At 39.0% G+C, this 24,524-nt stretch overlaps 1 protein-coding gene across 1 annotated transcript in view; it reads left to right on the forward strand.

Annotated features, from left to right (window-relative positions):
- Positions 1–24,176, forward strand: part of FH (fumarate hydratase) — a 36,499-nt gene extending 12,323 nt beyond the window's left edge. The window contains exons 2-10 of the mRNA XM_060643374.3: positions 667–801; positions 3,702–3,812; positions 5,520–5,696; positions 8,264–8,446; positions 11,192–11,357; positions 16,391–16,594; positions 18,531–18,658; positions 20,588–20,741; positions 23,797–24,176. Coding sequence (XP_060499357.2) covers positions 667–801; positions 3,702–3,812; positions 5,520–5,696; positions 8,264–8,446; positions 11,192–11,357; positions 16,391–16,594; positions 18,531–18,658; positions 20,588–20,741; positions 23,797–23,939 — 1,401 coding nt within the window. The 3' untranslated portion in view covers positions 23,940–24,176. The remainder of the gene's footprint in view (positions 1–666; positions 802–3,701; positions 3,813–5,519; positions 5,697–8,263; positions 8,447–11,191; positions 11,358–16,390; positions 16,595–18,530; positions 18,659–20,587; positions 20,742–23,796) is intronic.
- The last annotated feature ends 348 nt before the right edge of the window (positions 24,177–24,524 follow it).

Raw genomic sequence — 24,524 nt, forward strand, 5'->3', positions numbered from 1 at the left:
AATGGATAAACAAGATGTGATATATATACACAGTAGAATATTACTCAGCCATAAAAAAAATGAGATCTTGACATTTGCAACATGGATGGACCTAGAGGGTACTATTCTAAGTGAAATAAGTCAGAGAAAGACAAATACCATATGATTTCACTTCTATGAGGAATTTTAAAAACAAAGGAATAAACACAAAGCAGAATCAGACCCATAAATATAGAGCACCAACTGCTGGTTGCCAAAGAGGTGGGGGATGGGGGAGGTGGGCAAAATGGGTGAAGGTACAGGTTTTCAGGTATGGAATGAATAAATCACCAGAATAAAAGGTACGGCATAAGGCAATAGTCCATGGTATTGTAACAGTGTTGTGTGGTGATAGAGGGTAGCTGTACTGTGGCGGGCACAGCATGGACATGGAGTTGTGGAGTCATCATGTTGGACACCTGAAACTAATGTGACATTGTGGGTGTCAACTGTATCCAAATTGAAAAAAAAAAAATGACAAAAAAATTCTCAAGAAAAGAACTGGGTGGTAGAATGAGAATCCAATGGGATTTTTTTGGTCTTTATGGTACTTACTAAGGTTTCTTTCCCCTTACAGCTGACAAGGTGTTATTGCTTTGATACTCGGTTTCTTTTTAAGCTATAATAGCGTCTTATTTTTCTCTTTAGGCAAGCCAAAATTCCTTTCGGATAGAGTTTGATACTTTTGGTGAACTCAAGGTCCCAAATGATAAGTATTATGGCGCCCAGACTGTGAGATCCACGATGAACTTTAAAATTGGAGGTGTGACGGAGCGCATGCCAGTAAGTGGTTTTGTGGAAGTATTGGCTTTATTCAAATGAGTCACTTTATAAATAAATATTTTACAGAGTTAAAACATGAAGTTATTATGTAACTGGCTTTGTGAATAGTAAGATATTTCTCTTTAAAATATCAAAGAGCTTTTTGAACTTTAATACTATTATTTTGAGCTGTGACTTTGAATATTTTAGAGTTTTATTTGATAGAACTCAGTGACTTGTCTTTTTATTCTTGCTGGGATTATTCAGATTTTTACTAGAATTTTACAGTTTAAACATTTTTAGTTTCAATACTTAATTTTTTAACCTGGTTTAAAAGAAAACATTTTTCTTCAATATTATATTTTCTATCTTTCTTGGTTGCAGTTTCTAGGAAAGCATACACAAATACATAAAAATATTCTTCTTAACCATATCTGGCATATAATAGGTAATACATAAGTATATGTTCATTGCTACACGAATGATTGATTAGAAAACTTTCTACCATGTTTCGTTAACTTTAAGATGACGTCAGTTAGAAGGTACACCGTTATGTAGCCCCAGAAGAGAAAGGCTGTCAGAGCTGTGACGTGTCATTGATGTGCCTTGGTTTCAGAGATGTCAGAGTGTGAAAAGAACTGAAGGAGTAGATTACCTGTGCTGCTGGAGCCCATGTGCACTGTGAGCACTAGTCGGTGCCACAGCGCAGGGTAGGATAGGAGCCTAGGAGTAGCCGGCCTTCTCCGGTGAGATATGGTTTAATAGCTGTCTTCTAAGTACACTTGTATCATACAATAATTTTAACTTCCATATGGAACTTCAACCCATTCCTAAGCCTTTACGACTGAATCTTTGACGGGCTTATACGATTTTACAAGTGGCTGCAGTTGACTCTTCTTTCAGGAAAATCTTTTTTTGTCATTGTCACTGACCGCTGTCTTGGTGATGAGGTAAACTCGGGTCAGGCGACGTGGTTAGGCGACAGAGGGTAGCAGCTGATCCTAAAATATCCTCATCTAGTTCAACTCTTGGGAGTAAGGAGGTCAGTCCTAATCAGCGTTGGTAGGAGTAAGCATGTCACTTCTTAATGGTCCTGCTTCAGGCGGCGAGGGATGGGGTTCTGGGGGGTGTGATTGCCGCTGCTACTCCAGAGACTGGGCAGCTATGCACATGACACGTCTGTAAAAGGTGGACTTGTGGGGTATCTGTTTTGTCACGTTTTGTTTCATCTCCGTTAAGATCCTGAACTTTTAAAAATATAAAGCAGGCGATGATGTGCCCTGACCTGAGTAGTATGAGTAAACCCAGCCCTTTGCTCCTGAGGTCCAACGGAAAACAAAACCAAAAAAGATTATGAACTTCCAATGTGAGTCAATTAAGAATAATGAGACCCTTCTTTTCTCCCCAGTGTCCTTTTACCATTTGATTGTAGTAGTGTTCAGTGAAACTCTGCTGTGACCCTCTTTCATTTTTACGAGTCTGTAGACACTGGGGTGAGTCACTTCATTTGGATGGCCAGAGCTGACAGGCTGCCACTTAGGACTCTGGCAGTAGCTTAAGCCACCACCAGTGTGCTCCTGTAGAAATTTCAATTCCCATCTGTTTCATGTTTTTTTTTTTTTAATTTTTTTTATTAGGTTTATTAGAGCACATGCATGAACAGGGGAGGGACAGAGAGACAGTAAGAGAGAGAGAATCCCAAGCAGGCTTTGCACTGTCAGTGCAGAGCTTGATGCAGGGGGCTCGATCCCACGAACCATGAGATCATGACCTGAGCCAAAATGAGAGTCAGATGCTTAACAAACTGAGCCGCCCAGGTGTCCCGCATCTGTTTCATGTTTAAAGTTTTTAAGTTTCGAATCCTATGTGCCATTTGTCTCTATCTCATTTGGGTAGAACACTTCAAATGTTTTCATTTTAGTTTCTTTGAATTCAAAATAGAAAAACTCTTTAGTTATTTCCTTTTCAGTTTGCCCCTCAGTGTATCCTCTCTTTGGCCCAGGTTTAACGTGTCCTGTTCCTTCCTTTTCTTTGTTTTTTTTTCACCTTGATTTCCCTTGAGGACTGTAGCTTCCATTGTGCTATTCCTTCCTCTTTTCCCCACCCTTCCTTTCTTGCTTGCACTCTCTCTCCCTTCAAAGCTGGTATGGAATCCAGACTACCATCTGCACTATTAATTTTGGCAAGAACACATAATTCTTTCATCTTACAAAAACCAGATATCATTTCATTAAAACGTCATCAAAAGTTACTCAGTTTCATCCCTTTAAATTTGGTGAGGTGATTCCGAGCTGGAAGTGAAAAGATCTGCAAACTGAAAGGGTTTGAAATTCAGTTAGATGTATCAGCGTGTAGTACCCTGGGCTTGAAGAAATATTCAATGACTTACAGAGTGTCAAGCCCTCAATAACTAGAATATCATGCTTTTTGACTTTGGGATGAAATGATACCCATTTAATAACTGGTTATTCAAAACTTATTGGCAGTTAAATATTATTTTTATTTTTATTGCTTTTAAAGAGAAAAAAGAAAAATAATGATGTGGTATGAGATCCAGTGAGGGAAAATAATGGTGCTTGCTGGTGAAATGATTGAGCACCGTTTGTTTTTATGTATATAAACACATATACATTGTAACATATTATAAAAAAGTAGAATGAGTGGTAGGTACATTGGTGTTTGTGTGGAGGGAATACACACATGTGTAAAACGAGTCAACATACTTGCTTTTGTGTGGTTCCCTAAACAGGTACATGGTGAATCTTGGTCCATTCCACGCCTATCTGTCTGTAATCCTATGTTACTGTAGTGTTGCTTCAGTTAGTGTTTACTTAGTTTTTGCACTTGCATAAAATATCAATCTTAATTTTTTATGCTAAACAAAACTTGATAATTTGAGATGTTTTTCTGATTCATTTTAGATCCCAGTTATTAAAGCTTTTGGAATCTTGAAGCGAGCGGCTGCTGAAGTAAACCAGGATTATGGTCTTGATTCGAAGATTGCTAATGCGATAATGAAGGCAGCCGATGAGGTAGGAGCCCATAAGTGTGCTGTTTACGCAGTGGCATCAGGCCCCTTGCGTTTACGAGATGCTGTCAGGCCCGGGCGGAGGAAAGGGCCACTGAGTTCCTGAGTTAATGAATTTCAGGGTAATGTGGCAGCCTTCTTGTTTGGTTAGGATGAATATTAATATGGTGTTTAAAATATTGTGGCAGAATTTCTGGATGATCTTATGCCTTTTTAATTCTCTTGACTTTTCCTTTTAATTTATATAATTTAAAGAAAACTTGAAGAGGCGGTGTTAAACTTACAGATTTGACTTTTTATTTTATGTATACATGATTCCTTTTAAAACTAGTAGGTTATTTGATGATGATATGTATGGAATTGTAATGTCACTAATCCACTTTTCATGTAATCTTAAGGACATAGTCAGAGATAACAGTTAAAAAGCTGTGTATATAGTGGCGTTCATTGCAGTACTATTTATGATAGTAACAAATTAGACTGTATCCGACCATAACAGATGCTTATACAAGTTATATTGTGAAGCGATAGAAAATTGGTTTCTTGAAGAATGTTCTAGGATACACCTAGCATGAAAGAAGTATGGGGTGGGGAGAGTAGCAAAATATGTATTCATTTATTTTTAAAAATTAAAAAATATTTTTTTAATATTTATTTATTTTGAGAGAGAAGAGAGAGAGAGAGAGGGAGAGCATGAGCAGGGGAGGGGCAGAGAGAGAGGGAGACCCAGAATCTGAAGCAGGCTCCAGGCTCTGAGCTATCAGCACAGAGCCTGACATGAGGCTTGAACTCATGAACCATGAGATCGTGACCTGAGCCAAAGTCAGACGCTTAGCCGACTGAGCCTCTCAGATGCCCCTAAATAAATGTATTTAATGATCGTAATTGTGTGCCGAGAGTCACTGTTCCTGAGGGGTAGGGCTGTTGTAATTTACAACGTTTTCACTTCTCAAAATGTTCCACACTGATCATCTATTATTTTTATATAACTAGGAAAAAAGTTTTACTTTAAAATGAACTAATTATTTAAGGTGCTAATTTTCTAAGGTGCATGCTGATTTTTTTCAAGCTAAAATCATTCTAGAAGCTGAAGTTAACCACTAACTCTCTTAGAGAGCTTATAATTCAAGAACTGACACATAAAAATATGACAGAAGCAGGGACAGATCTGGACTGTGTGTATGTCTCTGCACTTGGCAGTTGCTACTCATTGGACATCTGCAGTGAAGTAACTATCAGCGAACTCATTTTCAAGTAATTCGTTCATTATCATGCTGACTCCAGCTGTAACATCTGTTGGACGTTCCCGCTGAGCACTGCAGTCAGTGTACCTAAAAACTTACCACATGTGCCAGCCTTTACAGGTGGCCCTATCTGGATGTTATTAGAAGAGGCAGTTGGAGATACAGAAGAAAGATAGCTTTGATTCAGTTTTCATTTGGAATCCATGAAATTGCATCTTTCAGAATAGGTGAAATTTTCGTTTTATAAGTAGCAGTGGTTGGAACCTGGGATCCTGAAGCTTGGACTTCCTGGACAACCACAAGCTGTGCAGCACCATCTGAAAATCACGTAGCATATGAGAGAAGTGGGCATCTTTAATTAGCACTTTATAGGCGATCACTTACTTGTAGTTGATTACGGTAGTTTTCATGCATATTGAATACTGCTTATTTTTAAAAATTCATTTCTTAAATTTCTTTTTCTGCAGGTAGCTGAAGGTAAATTAAATGATCATTTTCCACTTGTGGTATGGCAGACTGGATCAGGAACCCAGACAAATATGAATGTAAATGAAGTCATTAGCAATAGAGCAATTGAAATGCTGGGAGGTGAACTTGGTAGCAAGAAACCTGTGCATCCCAATGATCACGTTAATAAAAGCCAGGTCAGTGTACCATCTCCTCTTTTCTTGGTTATAAATTGAAAAGAATACCTGAGATTATTCTTGTAAAACAGGCGTTAGCTTTTTGGCAAAGAAGCTTCACTAGGCTTATATTCTTTAGTAGAAAGGACTTCTTACATGGGTTCTTATTTCTTTTAAGAATCTTGGGTCTATGCCTTAAACTTCATAAAAATCCCTATTAGGACACCTGAATTTAGTATATGTATATTTGTATTGTTTGGTTTGTTTGTTTATTTATTAATGTGTAGTCCTATTTGAGAGAGAGAGAGAGAGTGTGTGAGCAGGGGAGGGCCAGAGAGAAAGGGAGACATAGAATCCGAAGCAGGCTCCAGACTCCAAGCTGTCAGCACAGACCCGGATGCAGAGCTTGAACTCACAGACTGCGAGATCATGACCTGAGCTGAAGTCAGAGGCTTAACTGACTGAGCCACCCGGGCGCCGCATTATTTGGTTTATTTTTTAAAAACTCTTTATTTTTAAGTAATTTTAGAATTCTGAAAGAATTACAAAGATACCTCAAAGAGTTCCTGTATACCCTTCTCTCGGTTTCCCTTAATGTTAAACATTTTTTATAACCCTGGTATGTTTACCACGCAATGAAATTAATATTGGTATACAATACTATTAACTAAACAGACGTTTTTAGGATTTCCCTAGTTTTCTACCAACATCTTTTGTTTTCTTGCAAGATGCAGTCCAGACTACACATTGCATTTAGTCATGTTCTCTTAGTCTACTCCAGTCTCTTGACAGTTTGTCTTTTGTCACCTTGACACTTGTGAAAGTAGCGGTCAGGTATTTCGTGGAACGTCCCTCAGTTTGGGTTTGTTTGATGCTCTCTCATAAGTGGACAGAGACTGTGGATTTGGACAAGACTGTTCAGAAGTGAAGGGCTCTTCTTGCTTCACGGCAGGGGTATGTGATGGCCTGTGACTTGGGACTGGTGACGCTGACTGTAATCACTTGGTTAGGCGGGGTCTGCAGGGCTTCTCCACCTTCCATTTTCTGTTGGAAGTGAGTCACTGATGTCTGCCTGTGCTCAGGCATTGCACTTAAGCTTCACTTGCTAAAGGAAGTAGTATCAGGAAATTTTTGGTCATATGTTTAAAATCAACACAGAATTGATATGTAATGTTTAGACTGCAAACATCTTTCTCCTTAAACTTTTGCCCACCAGTGTTAGCATGCAATGTGGATCTTGCCTATAGCAGTTACTACTGTGGCGTTTTAGTGGTGATTTTCTACTCCTCTCAGTCCTTCTACGTGTATTTATTGAAACTTGTCTGTAAAGATTTGTCCTCTTCTGTCTCCCTCCCCCCCACTTACATATTTATTTAACTGTTGATGTGTATCGACATTAATTCGCGAATATTTATTTTATTCCTAAGGTCCTAACCCAGTACTGTTACTTATGTTGTTGCTCACATCGTTCCAGCTTTGGAAGCCCTCTGGGTTGGCCCTGTGTCCTTTGGATGTGCCACCACATTTGTGTGTCCTTTGGATGTGCCATCCATTTTTTTTTTCCTTTCTTTTTTTTTTTTTTTTTTTAAAGCAGTTCTTTGCTTTCTTATACCACTAGGTGTTCCATGCTCATCAGTGTTTTCCCTGTCCTAGCCCCCGTCAGCACCCATTTTTCCAAGGAACTCTCAGAGGATCTTACTGGAAAATATTTAGAACTCAAGATCTGGTGCTAGGTGTTATTTAATATATTTTTAAATGTTAACGGGGAAGTGTTTTCACATAAATTTATTGTATGAAGAATTTTTCAAACTTATTACTTGCAATTAAATATAAACTTTTATATACTTCAGTCTGAAGTCTGCATGAGAATAATCCAGTATGTATGGTCTGATGGAGGTGTTGGGTAGAGCTACAGGTGAGGCAAGATTGGCTTGTGCTGATAATTGTTCGAGTTTTGGTGTAGGTACTTGAGTGTTTATTATACCATTCACTCTACTTTTGTGAGTGGTTTGATATTTTCCATAGTAAGAAGTTACAATGTATCATTTTAAATAACATAATAGTTTAAAAGTATGGGGTTTCAGTTGATTACAGAGCGTGGAGTGTGAACTACCTTGTCAGGTCCCAGTTCTGCCAGTTCCTAAATATTTTGGCAAGTCACGTATCTTTGAGAGCTTGGCTTCCTGTTTTTAAAGTGTTGACCTATCTTATAAGAATTTTCCTCAAGTTTAATGAAAGAAGAAATGTTTGTAAAGGACTGTTTGCACTGTAGAACTGTAGGATGTTTTATTATTGCTCTCCTTACATGCAGTTGTTAATTGTACTTTAGGTTTTGTTGTCATTTATTAGCAGATACAATAATAATATATGATAGTAAGCTGCATATATAATCCAGTCCTGAGTTGGTTAAACCAGGTTGCTTCTTATTTGACCTCAAGTGACCTCTGACTTGCCACACATAAATGTAATTGAGCACTAAATGCATGAGTTTCGAGTAATCATTTAGCGAGATGTTTAATAGGGATATTCAAGTGTGTTTTTTGTTGCTTCTGATTTAACATTTTGCATTTTTTGTATTTTTCCAACAGAGTTCGAATGATACCTTTCCCACAGCGATGCACATTGCTGCTGCTGTAGAAGTCCATGAGGTGCTCCTGCCAGGGCTACAGAAGCTGCATGATGCTCTCGAAGCCAAATCCAAAGAGTTTGCCCAGATCATCAAAATTGGGCGCACTCACACCCAGGACGCTGTTCCACTCACTCTTGGGCAGGTATAGGAGTGTGATTGGATTTGATTCAATTTGGGGGTTGCTGCAGATGGCCGACACATTACCCTCCAAATCATACTAGTTCAGAGGTCCAAGTTCATCACAGTTGAGTTCACTGGCACAGATTGCTCTGCATTAACCAATCAGTAGCTTTACTGACATCCTCTGAGGGAGGAGCACTGAGCCGGTCTGGGGGCAGTCGGGCCTGGTCAAGAGCTTAGCGTTGCTGAGTACAAGCTGTGGGACCTTGGGAAAATTACTTAGCTTTTCTGTGCCTCAGTTTTCTGAGCTTTAAAATGAGGAGAATGCTATCTCTATCATAGCGTCGTTGTGAGGTTCAAATGAACTGGTTCACTAAGTGCTTAGAACCATGGGGACCACAGTAATAAGCACGTGCAGGTGTTAGCTGCCATCATCCCCATCTTCACCTTCACCAGGATCAATTATCTTGTCTCCTTTTGTCTCTTACTCTAGATTCGTAGGCTCCATAAAAATTACTTTTAAATTGATTAATCACGGCATATCTGACTCTGTAAGATTGTATTGGGCCACATGTGAAAGAGGATTACTCTCTTCCCCCAAATACCGGAAGGTATTTTTGTGTTTCTTGATCGGTGCCTTGAAGAATGTCTAATGGCATGCACCGTGAAGGAAATGACGGGAATACGGATAATAGTTTTTGATAGTAAAACTCTCTCATAGTTTAGTTTGGGAGATAGGGCATACGTAAATTTGATACCAAAAGATGGTTATATATACCACATATCAAGTGATAGAGTTGCAGAAATTGAGGTGAGGTGAGGTGAGAGTGTGCTGCTTGCTTACTTGAAAAGATTCTCACTTGTAGTTTCACTAGGATGAACACTGCAAAAGCTTGATTACTTAGCTTAATCTCATTACAGAAGGAGTGGGGAAAATGAAATGATTAATTGGAATACAGATGCTAGGAGTGAAGCAAGCTCCCTGGCTTCAGCTGCCTCTGAAGGCTTGGTCTGTCTTCTCTTTGCGTCGTGGGTTCTTAGCCCTAGGCGTGGTTCCCGCGGAGGAACAGTGTGTGTCTGAAGCTGGAGGATCCCCTGGTTTCTAACGTTTTCCTTTCTGTTTGTCCCGTGTGGGAAAACCACCATGCCAGAGTCTGGTTGGGCTGTGCCAGCCTCCTCCGTAAGATCATCAGTCCCCCTGTTACGTCAGAAACCGTTTTCTCTTCTACTTTATCTTACCAGAGCATTTACACTTGCTTTTATTGGAACTGTCTTTTGAGTTTATGCAGGTTTTCCCCAGTAAAAATAGACTTCTTAAGTGAATCCAGCCAGTGTATGTATTAGTGATCCTGGATCGATGGATCAGGTCTACCTGAAAGGAGTTATATCTCCTAAAATGTTTTCTTTTCAAATAGTAATATATCCTAATACTAATCAAAAGTATTCATGGTTTTTCAGTGTTTTTAGGGAGAAAAAAAGACAACTCTACTGTAACCATACATCCTGGCTTGCTCAGCTGAGTTCTGGTTTATGCCTTTGTCCCTGCATAATTCTTTTTTTTTTTTCTTTTTCAGTATATGAAGTTTATTGTCAAATTGGTTTCCGTACAACACCCAGTGCTCATCCCAAAAGGTGCCCTTCCTCAATACGCATCACCCACCCTCCCCTCCCTCCCACCCCCCATCAACCCTCAGTTTGTTCTCAGTTTTTAAGAGTCTCTTATGCTTTGGCTCTCTTCCACTCTAACCTCTTTTTTTTTTTTTTTTTTTTTTTTTTTTCCTTCCCCTCCCCCATGGGTTTCTGTTAAGTTTCTCAGGATCCACATAAGAGTGAAAACATACGGTATCTGTCTTTCTCTGTATGGCTTATTTACTTAGCATCACACTCTCCGGTTCCATCCACGTTGCTACAAAAGGCCATATTTCGTTCTTTCTCATTGCCACGTAGTATTCCATTGTGTATATAAACCACAATTTCTTTATCCATTCATCAGTTGATGGACATCTAGGCTCTTTCCATAATTTGGCTATTGTTGACAGTGCTGCTATAAACATTGGGGTACAAGTGCCCCTATGCATCAGTACTCCTGTATCCCTTGGGTAAATTCCTAGCAGTGTCCCTGCATAATTCTTAAAAGGGGCCTTGCTGTGTTCAGACACAAGAAATTCTGTGGTTACCTTTTTAAAGTATGTCCTATTTTGAGAACCAGTGTGACATTAAGAGCAGAATTAAATTGCATCCTGAAGCTATAATCTTACTCTAACCTGTTACCTTCTTGTGCTGCTTGTGCTGTTCAGTGAGTCGTTCAGCTTCTTGAGACCTTGTGAAGCACCTTTCTGTTCTCTGTTAGGTTTTTAAACTGAAATTGTTCGGAGAAAATGTCTGTTTCCATTTGTCATGGGAGAGTTGTCTAGGATACACCAAAAAATAAGAAATCACCTGCAAATGAACCAACAGTTTAATGTATTAAAGTTCTTTTTAAGCCTGATTTTCTGTGTTGTTTTTCTTTGCTTTCTAGTAAAAGAGGAGATTATAAACAGGCTACATATCATCCTCAGTGGCATCGTCCCACCTTATAGGTTTACAAATCCTCATTCTTCCTTATACTTTGCTCATTATATGAAGTAAAATAGTACAAATACCACTTGGTAGCTCATAACTTAGTAGCTGAAACATATTTAAAGGAATTCTTGTTTCATGCAGTCAGAGTAACTTGTCAGCCATTAGGAAATTCTATATTCTCACCTTCTTTTCCTTCTGTTTTCAGGAATTTAGTGGTTATGTTCAACAAGTGAAATATGCAATGACGAGAATAAAAGCCGCCATGCCAAGAATCTATGAGCTCGCAGCTGGAGGCACTGCTGTTGGTACTGGTTTAAATACTAGAATTGGCTTTGCAGAAAAGGTTGCTGCAAAAGTGGCTGCACTCACAGGTTAGTGATAATATGAATTGTGACTCATTTTTGTTTTGGTCCATATATTTTCTAGGTGTTTCTCCTTTAAATTCTTGTGAATTTAAAGTTAAAAATAATATTTTCCCATCAAGCGTGTGTTTTATATCTATTTTAGAAGTGGTAGTGTTAGTCCTTTTGCCTTTTAAAAGTTTCCCACCTATGATTCATACAGTATGCAATTAAAATCTGTCAGTGCTAGCTTGTTTACTCTGTGGTGGTATTACAATTATTTTCCCTTTAAAGCTGTTTTGAATACCCATTTTATTCTTCTGTTGTTTAATTTTCATTTAAATTTTAGTTCATATACAGTGCAATATTGGTTTCAGGGTTAGAATTCATTGATTCATTACTTACATCCAACACCCGGTGCTCATCACAAGTTCCCTCCTTCGTACCCATCCTCCATCTAGCCCATCCCCCACCCACTTCCCTCCATCAACCCTCAGTTTGTTCTCTGTGAACAAACTCTCCTCTTTTTCCCCCCTTCCCATGTTCATCTGTTTTGTTTCTTAAATTCTACATATGAATGAAATCGTATGGTATTTGTCTTTCTCTGATTGACTTATTTCGTTTAGCATAATGCATTCTAGCTCCATCCACATCATTGCAAATGGCAAGATTTCATTCTTTTTTGATGGTTGAGTAATATTCTGTTGTGTGTATGCATATATATATATATATATATATATATGTATGTATATATGTATATATACACACACACACACACACACATATACGTATATATACACCACATCTTTATCCATTCATCATTTGATGGATACTTGGGCTCTCCCCATTGTTTGGCTATTGTTGATAATACTGCTATTAACATTGGGGTGCATGTAACCCTTCAAATCTGTACTTTTGTACCCTTTGCAGAAATACCTAGTAGTGCAATTGCTGGATTGTAGGCTAGTTCCTTGTTTAGTTTTTTGAGGAACCTACATAGTGTTCAGAGGGGCTGCTCTGGTTTGCACTCCCACCAACAGTGTAAGAGTGTTCCCCTTTCTCCACATCCTTGTCAACACCTGTTTCCTGAGTTGTTAATTTTAGCCATTCTGACAGGTCTGAGGTGGTATCTCATTGTGGTTTGGATTTGTATTTCCCTGATGATGAGTGATGTTGAGCATGTTTTCATGTATCTGTTACCCATCTGGATGTCTTCTTTGGAAGCGTCTATTCATGTCTTCTGCCCATTTCTTAACTGGGCTATTTATTTTTTGGGGTGTTGAGTTTGATAAGTTCATGATAGATTTTAGATACTTTCCCTTTATCTGATATATCATTTGCAAATATCTTCTCCCATTTGGTAGGTTACCTTTGAGTTTTGTTGATTGTTTCCTTCCCTGTGCAGAAGATTTTTATCTTGATGAAGTCACAATAGCTCATGTTTGCTTTTATTTGCCTCCGGCCACTTGTCTAGTAAGAACTTGCTACATGGAGGACAAAGAGGTTGCTGGCTGTGTTTTCCTCTAGAATTTTGATGGTTTTCTGTCTCACATTTAGGTCTTTCATCCATTTTGAATTTATTTTTGTATGTGGTGTAAGAAAGGGGTCCAGTTTCATTCTTCACATCGCCATCCAGTTTTCCCAACATCTTTGTTGAAGAGACTTTTTTCCATTGAATATTCTTTCCTGCTTTGTCAAAGATTACTTGACCCTATAGTTGTGAGTTCATTTCTGGGTTCTCTGTTCTGTCCCATTGATCTGAGTGTCTGTTTTTGTGCCAGTACCATACTGTCTTGATCACTACAGCTTTGTAACACAGCTTGAAATCTGGAATCGTGGATGCTGCCAGTTTTGTTTTCCTTTTCCAGAATTGCTTTGGATATTTGGAGTCTTTTGTGGTTCCATACAAATTTTAGGATTGTTTGTTCTAATTCTGTGAAAAATGCCCTTAGTATTTTTGATAGGGATTATATTAAATGTGTAGATGACTTTGGGTAGTACAGACATTTTAACAATGATTGTTCTTCAGTCCATGAGCAGGGAATGCTTTTCTATTTCTTTGTGTCCACTTCAGTTTCTTTCATAAGTGTTTCATAGTTTTCGGAGTACAGATCTTTTACCTCTTCAGTTAGGTTTATTCCTAGGTATCTTATTGTTTTTGGTGCAATTGCAAATGGGGTCGATTCTTCCATTTCTTTTTCTGCTGCATCATGTTTGGTGTATAGAGATGCAACAGATTTCATGTTGTCTGCAAATAGTGAAAGTTTGACTTCTTCCTTTCCAGTTTGTATGCCCTTTATTACTTTTTGTTGTTTGATTGCTAAAGCTAAGACTTCCCAGCACTATGTTAAGTAGAAATGGTGAGAGTGGACATCCTTGTTTTCTTTCTGATTGTAGGGGAAAGGCTATCAGTTTTTCCTCACTCAGGATGATATTAGCTGTGGGTCTTTTGTAGATGGCCTTTATGATCTTGTGGTATGTTTCATCTTACCCCTACTTTGTTGAGGGTTTTTTCAAGAATTGATGCTGTATTTTGTCAGGTGCTTTTTATGCATCTACTGAAAGTATTCTGTGGTTCTTTTCATAGTGTGGTGTATCACATTGATTGATTTGTGAATATTGAGCCAACCCTGCAGCCCAGGAATAAATCCCACTTGACCATGTGAATAATTCCTTTAATGTACTATTGAATTCGATTTGCTAGTATTTTATTGAGAATTTTTGCATCTGTGTTCATCAGGGATATTGGTCTATAATTCTCCTTTTTAGTGGGGTCTTTGTTTTTGGAATCAAAGTAATGCTGGCCTCATAGAAGGAGTTTGGAAGTTTTCCTTCCATTTCTATTTTTTTGAACAGTTTGAGAAAAATAGGTATTAACTCTTCTTTAAATGCTGGTAGAATTCCTGTGGAAAGCCATCTGGCCCTGGACTCTTCTTGGTTGAGAGATTTTAAATTACTGATGCAAATTCTTGGCTGGTTATTGGTCCGTTCAAATTTTCTATTTATTCCTGTTTTAGTTTTGGTAGTTCGTAAGTTTCTAGGAATTTGTCCTAGTTTATTGGCATATATTTCTTCATAGTATTCTCTTATTTGTATTTCTGTGGTGGTGGTTGTGATCTCTCTTCTTTTATTCAAAATTTTATCAATTTGGGTCCTTTGTCTTTTTGATAAGTCTGGTTGGGGGTTTATTAATTTTATTAATTCTTTCGAAGAACCAGCTCTTAGTTTTGTTGATCTGTTTTTTTTGTGTTTCTATATTGTTTATTTCTGCTCTAATATTTATTATTTCCCTTCTTCTGCTGGCTTCAGGCTTTATTTTCTATTCCTTTTCTGGCACCATTATTTGAGACTTTTCTTTTTGAAGTAGACCTGTATTGCAATATACTTCCCTCTTAGCACTGCCTCTGCTGTATCCCAAAAGTTTTAGACTGTCATCTTTTCATTTTCATTTGCTTCCATGCATTTTTTTATTTCCTCTTTAATTTCCTGGTTAACCTATTCATTCTTTAGTAGGGTATTCTTTAACCTCATGTATTTGAGGGTTTTTCAGATTTTTCTTGTGGTTGACTTCAAGTTTCGTAGCATGGTGGTCTGAAGATATGCATGATTTGATTTTGATCTTTTTGTACTTGTTGAGGGCTGATTTGTGATCCAGTATGTGACTGTTACATGGGCACTCAAAAAGAATGTATATGCTGCTGCTTTAGGATGAAATGTTCTGAATATATCTGTGAAGTCCATCTGGTCTGTGTGTCATTCAAAGCCATTGTTTCCCGGTTAATTTTCTGCTTAGATCTGTCCATTGTTGTAAGTGGGATGTTAAAGTCCCTTACTGTTATTGTATCATTATCAATAAGTTTCTTCATGTTTATCATTAATTTATTTATATATTTGGGGCTTCTAAATTGGGGGCATAAATATTTACAGTTGTTAGATCTTGATGGATAGACCACTTAATTATAATACAGTGCTCTTCTTCATCTCTTGTTACAGTCGTTTTTATATCTAGTTTGTCTGATATAAGTATGGCTATTCTGGCTTTGTTTTGGTGTCCATTAATATGATAGATGGTTCTCCACTCCCTCACTTTCAGTGCAGGTGTCTTTAGGTCAATAGTAGTGAGTCTCTTGTAGGCTGCATATAGATGGATCTTGTTTTTTTAATCCATTCTGATACCCTGTGTCTTTTGATTGGAGCATTTAGTCTATTTACATTCAGAGAGATTATTGAAAGATATGAATTTAGTGCCATTGTGTTATCTGAGCTGGTGTTTGTAGTGATGTTCTTTGATCCTTTTTAGTCTTTGTTACTTGTAGTCTTTTTTTTCTCCATTCAGAGCCCCCCTTAAAATTTCTTGCTGGTTTAGTGGTCATGAACTCTGCTAGTTTGTCTGGAAAACTCTACTTCTCCTATTCTGAATGACAGCCTTGCTGGATAAAGAATTCTTGGCTGCATTTTTTTCCCATTCAGCATGTTAAATATATCCTGCCACTCCTTTCTGGCCTGCCAAGTTTCTGTGGATAGGTCTGCTGCAAACCTGATCTGTCCTCCCTTGTAGATTAAGGACTTTTTTTTTCCCTTGCTACATTCAGGATTCTTTCCTTATCTGTTTCCCCCACAGTAGTGGACTCCAAGAGTTCAGGTTTTTCGCTCCACTGTGGTAGCCTCTGTAAGCAGGGCTCCCTCTTTGCTGCCATATCCATAGTTCTATCTCCCTCGCACCTCCTACTTTCCAAAAGGTGGTTGCTTTTGTACTTGTAGACTTGCAGTTTTTATTCTCTCAGACCTCGGATTGATTTCTTGGGTGTTCAGAATGATTTGATAATTATCATGCTGTGTTTGTGGGACAAGACAAGCTTAGGGTCCTGCCATCTTTACTCTGAATACCCATTTTCAAAGCCGGCAAAATCAATGGATGGTTGAGAGACATTTATTTCAATGGTAAATATGTTTATTCTGTTTTTGCTTTTCATATCCTGGAACTTTCTATTTATCTTGCTGAAATTAGAAAACTATTTAATTTTAGACGATAATTTAATTCATAGGGTTATTTTTTTCTTCAGGGTTGCCTTTTGTCACAGCTGCAAATAAATTTGAAGCTCTGGCTGCTCATGATGCTTTGGTTGAACTCAGTGGAGCCATGAATACTACCGCCTGCAGTCTGATGAAGATAGCAAACGATATTCGTTTTCTGGGTTCTGGTCCTCGCTCAGGTCTGGGAGAGCTGATCTTGCCTGAAAATGAGCCAGGAAGTAGTATCATGCCAGGTAATGACTAGCTGGTAAACATTAGCGCTGGAACTTGACAGGGACCCAGGCGTTCTCATGAACAGAGCATGTCTCCTTGTGTTAAGCGTGATCCCAGACATAGATAGAGACGTGTGTGTCACAGTTATTTCAGAATATCTTTGTCGGCCACCTTTGATCAGAATTGGGGAACATCACCCAACATTATAGGAAAAGAGAATTTTAATAGCATGTATGTGGATTCCTACATTAGAGAATAGAGGAATCTCTCTTTCACAATCCAAAGCCAGAAGAATTCTGAAACCAGCTGTGAAAGTGGTCAGCCTGGGTTGAATAAAAATGAATTATTCCAGTTGCCTGTTATTTCATTTTCTGCTTGGGGTTTTGGCCTGTTCAGTAAGGGAAGTGACACAGGCTTTGGATGTCTGGATTCTAGGAAGCCATATGACAGATTCATGTGACAGTCACTGAATCCTGAGGGGAAGTGTTGGTAGCTCTGTTAGACGAGTGTAGTGGGTGAACAGTGACACTTAAGTGACAATAAGGAGGTGACTTCAGACTGCAGGGATGTCTCAGTAGCAGGCTGCAGGTCTCTGCCACTTCACCACTTCCCTGGTGACTGAGGGTGAAAGCAGAGAACACGTGTGGGTCACACGAGCAAGTAAGGAAACAGCAGTACGCCAGAATTGAGGCCTCTGTGTGTTGGGCTAAAACTGACAAGGTGACTTCTAATAGTGAAGAAGAAAGACCTGAGTGTTGATTCTCTTAAATCTACACATGTGTACAGAATGAGAAGAGATCTGATTTTAAAATAATTCATGTTCAAAAATGACTTCAATTTAGTTGATGGCAAATGCAAGGTGATTGCCTAGAAAAGAGAAACCCAGATCCACAGATGAGGAAATAACCTTCCCAGTGTGTTGCCTTGTACTGGTCGGCAGAACCTGGTATGTCAGGTTCACACCTGAGCTCGTCAGAGGGGTGCTCCCAGGGTACTGGGACTCTGGGGACTCAAGACGAATAGGAACATTCCAGTGTAACGTCCACTTCCTCTGAGCAGTCTCCCAAGTGTCAGTGAGGCGCTAAGAGTTCCCATAGCAGCCTGCTTCTCTGTATTTACCCCTCAGGTCCTGTAGCTGCCTGCTGTCTCTGCTCGGCCTCCCAAGTTCTGCAGCGCAGGGGCTGCGCCTTTCTCACCCACTGTTGCATGTTCAGTGCCTGGCTTCGTAACCATGTCCATGATGAATGGAAGCCGAGAAGATGGGGTGGGCTGGACTCAATGTGCGGTTGCCCAACTCCTCACACATTAGCTGTTGAACCATTCACGGTCTGTGGCAACCTGTCCTTCCTTATTTGGTTGGTTTGCTTCATTGCATCAGCACTGATGGTTGGACACTTGCTTTCTTATATGTCTTACTTTATTTAATGAAGTCAGATTTCCTTCTTTTCTTGATAATTTGACATAATACCTAATCTTGAAGCCACGAGCATGTTTTTTTTTTTAATATGAAATTTATTGTTAAATTGGTTTCCATACAACACCCAGTGCTCATCCCAACAGGTGCCCTCCTCAATACCCATCACCCGCCCTCCCCTCCCTCCCACCCCCCATCAACCCTCAGTTTATTTTCAGTTTTTAAGAGTCTCTTATGGTTTGGCTCTCTCCCTAACTTTTTTTTTTTCTTCCCCTCCCCCATGGTCTTCTGTTAAGTTTCTCAGGATTCACATAAGAGTGAAAACATATGGTATCTGTCTTTCTCTATATGACTTATTTTCACTTAGCATAACACTCTCCAGTTCCTTCCACGTTGCTACAAAAGGCCATATTTCATTCTTTCTCATTGCCACGTAGTATTCCATTGTGTATATAAACTTGCACTGTTGGTAGGAATGCAAACGGGTGCAGCCGCTCACGAGCTTGTTTGATGTGAGTCTTTCCTTGGTGGCTTTCTTGAAGGCAAGGTGAACCCTACGCAGTGTGAAGCGCTCACCATGGTTGCAGCCCAGGTCATGGGGAATCACGTCGCCGTTACCGTTGGAGGCAGCAATGGACATTTTGAGTTGAATGTTTTCAAGCCAATGATGGTAAGCTTTCAATCTGATTTTTAATTTTTTTTTTACTGAAATCTAAGTGTATTGTTTTTTCTTTCATAAAAGTCTTTGGAGGTTTCACATTAGGTCCTGGGATGATAGAAGTAGCAATTGGAAGTCAAGCATATGTTAATGTTAGCAGATTAAGCCTGGAAGGAAGCCTAGGGGAAGTGTGGATAGCCCTATTAGAAGACTTTTAGCTCAAGTAATTTGATGACTTTAGGTGACTTTTAACTCAAGTAATTTGATGGTTTGCTTTATTTAATAGGAAGAAAAAGTGTGGAAATAGGGTGTGGGTTTCTTCCTTATCCCTCACCAGTGAGGATGCCAGTGGCTAGAAATAAGTCAGGTCTCCTCAGGCTGTCCCTCAACTGTCTCCTCCTCATGCTGCTGCTTTATTTTTCTCTCAAGTTCAGTCTTTTAGAGGAATAACCCACATTCACTTTCAGGCAGATTCATTACTCCTGGCTTCCCCCCGCCCCACTTGTGCTTGAACTGTTCCCCTGGTCATTTGGAACCCCCGCAAGCCCATAGACTTGCTGACCTCTGAGCTTGGCCATGACTCCCTTCTGTTTGGCGTCCTCAGCACCCTCCTTCCATGCCCTTCTGTCCCTCTCTGGCTTTCCTTCATCTGTTTTCCCTCTTCCACAGACCTTGAAAACATTCGTGTCTAAAAATCGTTCTTTTATTTCATCTTCATGAAGATGGAATGAGGTGACATCATCTTTCATCCATTTTCCTCTGCTTCGGATAACAGGGCTGTTGTCACGTGGAGTCTGTTACTAGTGTAAAGTGTTATATCTAAAATATATTAAGGGCTGATTTCCAGTTTGTATCTGGTATAAAGTCTGGTTTTAATTTGATAAGAACATGCAAATGACAAATATTAAGAATATTCATTCAGTGTATTTGTCAAATCTAGATCAGGCACTGTACTGAGTACTAGTGGTAGAATAATAAGGAAGACGAGATATTTATTTGTCCTCAAGGCCTGTACGTTCTTGTGAGAAATAAAAGGCCAAAGCAGAACTCGCACGTGTAAGCTTTTGCTTTCCTGTTGGATTCCAAACAATATGAGCTGCCTGGCAAATATAGGTGTGCAACAAATGTCTTGCTAATCTTTTTATGTTAAAACACAAAAATCTATTTTTTTGTCTTTAATAGAAAATACATCAGGGTAATCAACATTTGCCTTACATTAAAGTCATTAATATCGAATTTAACCATGAGGTTCTATGCCTTCTAGTAGAGTCCATTGTTGGGAGTATAGTTTTCAGATCCTGATGTTTTAGAACAAAAGAGAGTAGGATGTGACTATAGCTTTATACATATTAGAAATGTTACCAAAAAGGAAAAACATGCTAAAACTAAAAAACCAACTGACTTTCTGTTGGTTTTAAAATAATGTGTGAAAGGTTATTTTAAAGTTCCTGAGGAATATTTGTTTTGTTAAGCATAAAAAATGTGATCAGTGAGACCTGGGAAGTCCTCACTTCATTCACTGCTTCCAACAGGCTGAACATTCTAACATTTGCATCTTTGCTTCTCTTCCGGAGGATTCTTTTTCCATCTCTGGTTGTTTGAGTCCCCTCCATGAAATAGGACTTCACCAGTTCCTACAACTGGAATTAATTTCTCTTTCTCTGTGCTAACATTTCATACCCATGTTTTATCACACTACAGGGTCTCTTGTGTTTCAGTTTATTTGTATTTATGGCTTTTATGTTTTTTAGATTTCAGTGTCCTCAAATTTCCATGGATATAGTGCTTTACAAGTTGTAGGAGTGCTGTTTATCAAATTACGTATTCATTTATGAGCCAGCAAATCATATATGCTAGTGAACAAAAAACGTTAGGGTTAATAAGCCTCTCTCTTCTGTGTCTCTCCCTCCCTCCTCCTTCCTTGCTCTACTCCCCTCATAGATTAAAAATGTGTTACACTCAGCCAGGCTGCTGGGGGACGCGTGCATTTCCTTCACAGAAAACTGCGTTGTGGGAATCCAGGCCAACACAGAGAGGATCAACAAGCTGATGAACGAATCTCTAATGTTGGTGACAGCTCTTAATCCTCATATAGGTAAGGTTTAAGGAATAATAATGTCATTTTGAATACAAAATTTAAAAGCTAAATATTTTTAAGAGATTATTGGATCAAGGTGGACAGCAGATTCCTTTTGGGCATTGTTTCAGTAAAATCTCATAAAATATTTGAAATTGCATTGAAAGACACTGTTTATATATTAGTATGCTGTCCGTTAGGTTTCATTTTATTTGAAATGTGGTAAACTCAGAAGTTCAAACTTCCATGAATCTTAATGGAATTGAGATGCTTAATGTTCTGTGCAGCGCCTGGGCCCTCACTTGGTAACGTCACTAGGTGGCACTGGCTGATTAGCAGTGTGGGATGAACTCATTTTTCTGCCTTCTCCAGAGGCTCTACTACACTTTGATTTTCTTGTTTTATTCAATTCAGAAGTGGAAAGCTACCAATAAGAACAAAAGAAAAAGGACTAAGTATTCATTGCTTTTAGGGAAAGGGGGGGAAATGCAAATATTTTATCTAAAACTGTGACTCTTATGTGCAAGCCTTTTCTAGAATTGCAAATATTTTATTATGTGTTCAAACATATCGACTTGGATTGCAGACTGACCACAGTGATCCTCACCAAAGATACTCGTCTGACTTGTAGGTCTTGACACATTCGTTGCATTATATTATGGTGTCTTAAAAGCCTTTTCCCATCTTCTGCTGAGGTTGTTAACATATTGTTTGATTTTCTGTTTTAAAACCAGTTCTGATGTAGTCATTTGGCATGATATGTTTGCTGTTTAAAATATTCTTCTATATGGGGCCCCTGGGTAGCTCAGTTGGTTGAGAGCCCGACTTTGGCTCAGGTCATGATCTCACAGTTCGTGGGTTTGAGCCCTGAATGGGGTTCTGTGCTGACAGCTCAGAGCCTGGAGCCTGCTCCCGATTCCGTGTCTCCCTCTCTCTCTGCCCCTCCCCTGCTTGTGCTCTGTCTGTCTCTCTCTCAAAAATAAACATTAAAAAAAAAATCAAAAAAAAAATTCTTCTATAATGCTGAACTTCCAAGGCAGATTTTCTACTATTGGCCTCACATCAACATACAATTTCAGTTTTGTAAAGTAAGAACTCATTTGACTGCTTCAGGTAACTCTGAGCCCAATGTGATATATCCTATTCTTTGATGTAGTGTTGAGATTGGTAATATTTTGATCCTTTAAAAGTTATTGTACATGGGCCACCTGGGTGGCCCGGTTAAGTGTCCAACTCTTGATATCAGCTCAGGTCATGATCCCAGGGTCATGGGATTGAACCCCACATTGGGCTCTGCGCTGAGCATGGGGCCTGCTTGGGATCCTCGTGCTCTCTCGCTCTCTCTCATAATAAATAAATAAACATTAAAAAAATCGTTGTACATTAGCATTCAGCCAGAGAGCTACACAGGGGATCCCAGAGGCTTATGTGAGAAATGTTCCCTCACATCTGTACTTCAGAACCTGTTGCCAAAACACTGAAGCTAGAGGTGCTCTTAAAGCTGGACGATTGGTTAGTCTTTTTTGGAATCCGTGTTCTGTGAGGTAAAGGCCATGCGAGGATAAACCACACCTTGCTGGTGCAGCGTGAGCCTTGCAGCTGCATGTCCCGGGTTGTCTGTGTGCTTATTATGTGGTGGGCTGGGTGGGAACAGGGTTTTGTAGGACTTGAAGAGAAGAACTGAATGGTTAGCATAAGGCTAGACGCGAACGTCATCAAAATAAATGTACACCGTTCTTATATTGACCCTGAACATTTGATGAACATTCTTCCTCAAAGTTCCTCTAATCAGTAAGCACCCTGTTCAGTATGTTTAGTATTTACAAATTCAATTGAGTAAAAAAATGGCCCCTAATTAGTTCATAAATGGTTACTGGTTACATGCCAGCTTCATAATAGTGTTGCCTCAGGAAGCTTTGTTCCTTTGACCATAGTCCTCTGATCTGGGGGTATTTGGGTTTTTTTCCTCCTTCATTGGTTTCATTTTTGTTTTTTTCTGTTTTTTCTTGTTTTGCTTTCTGACCTTTTTTATAAATTGTGTTAAGTGCAGACAGCTTGCAAAGCTGCCCTGCCCCTTTGTTCATTCCAGAAGCAAATGATTGAAGCAGACAGTGCACCTGGGTCTTAGTACGTGATTCCATCTGTGCTGAAACTTCCCCACTGCATCCTTGTGGCTTCTGAGAAGAGGTCAGGGTACCAGGCACTGCCCGTAGAGAAGCACGTAGAGAGGTGCTGTTGGAAGCAGCTGGCAGGTGCATCCTTCCCCAAGGCCCTCGTTCCCCTGCCTCCCACTGAGAGCCAGTCCCTGCAGCTCCCGCACAGGGTGCTGTTTGCTGTGGCACAGCAGCAGTTAGCTGGTTATGCTTTGGTGCAGAGATCGCTTCTGGTTAAACTTGTTGTTAGAAACAACACGTATTTCTACTACTCAGTTGTTTTTTCATCTCTTGGTGCTATATTTTCTTTTTCTTCCCCCTGCAAAAATATCTGAGTTATTCTTTGGTATAATATTGAGATTGGTAATAATGTTTTGATCATTTAAAAATTATTGTACATTATGGGTGCCTGGGTGGCTCAGTTGGCTAAGTGTCTGACTCTTGATTTCAGCTCAGGTCATGATCTCCTGGTTTGTGGGTTTGAGCCCTGTGTCAGGCTCTGTGCTGGTAGTGCAGAGCCTGCTTAGGAGTCTCTCTCTCTGCTCCTCCCCCACTCACATACTCTCTGTCTCGAAATTAATAAATAAACTTAAAAAAAATAAAAAATAAAACTTTTATACACTAGAATTCAGCCAGAGAGCTACACAGGGGAACCCAAAATCTATTGACATTGGCAACTACAATTAGTAACAAATCTGTTGTCCAAAGTGAGGTATAGTGAAGTCTGTATTAAGAAAAGTAAAGGTTTTATCCTGTATCAAACATAATTCTGAAGATGATCACTGTTAAATATTTTTAAGATTAAAAATGTTATTTTAGATGTCAGTAGCCTCAGTATCAAGTAAATAATGATTATCTTTTGCTTTAGAAAACCAAATTTCACTACTAACTCCTACGTTGCCTGTTTTATTTTTCTTCAGGGTATGACAAGGCAGCAAAGATTGCTAAGACAGCACACAAAAATGGATCAACCTTAAAGGCCACTGCCATTGAGCTTGGCTATCTCACAGCAGAGCAGTTTGATGAGTGGGTAAAACCTAAGGACATGCTGGGTCCAAAGTGATTTAAATGAATTTATAATAAAAAAAAATATGTTCTATAAAATAAAATAAAAAAAATGAAAAAGACTCCTTTTATTTCTTAAGCAAAAATGGATGAATGTGAAAGGAAACCGCTCCTGAACTTGACTGTCTCTAGCAGAGCTCTTTGATCGGTGTGTAAAACCCTGGGATGTGCTTGGGTCCAAAGTGATTTTGAAAAGTGTAAAATGAAATAATTAAATTGTATGAAGTCAAACAGATTCATTTTTTCTTTTATGTTAATTGTCGTTGAATCTCATTTTTGTGACTGTGTTTATTCATATATTTTATAAAAATTCCATATCAATTTTTAAAGAGTTTTAATTTTTTTAGCTGGTGTTTTCAATTCCCCTGTAGTGAAAAAGTACTTGTTATCTGATTCCTAGTGATATACTTAGACATCTATTATTTTCCTGTGATTTGGGGGCATAAGGTAAGCAAGCACTGGGCCTACTATGTGGGGATGTCAGTGTCTGTGTGTACGTATGCGCATGTGCACATGTGTGTCTATTAGGAAGTAGGACAGTTAAAAAAAACTGGGCACATGTATTCCATGTGCTGATTACACA

This window comes from Panthera onca, chromosome F1 (assembly GCF_046562875.1).
Source record: "Panthera onca isolate mPanOnc1 chromosome F1, mPanOnc1 haplotype 2, whole genome shotgun sequence".
Classification (NCBI taxonomy): domain Eukaryota; kingdom Metazoa; phylum Chordata; class Mammalia; order Carnivora; family Felidae; genus Panthera; species Panthera onca.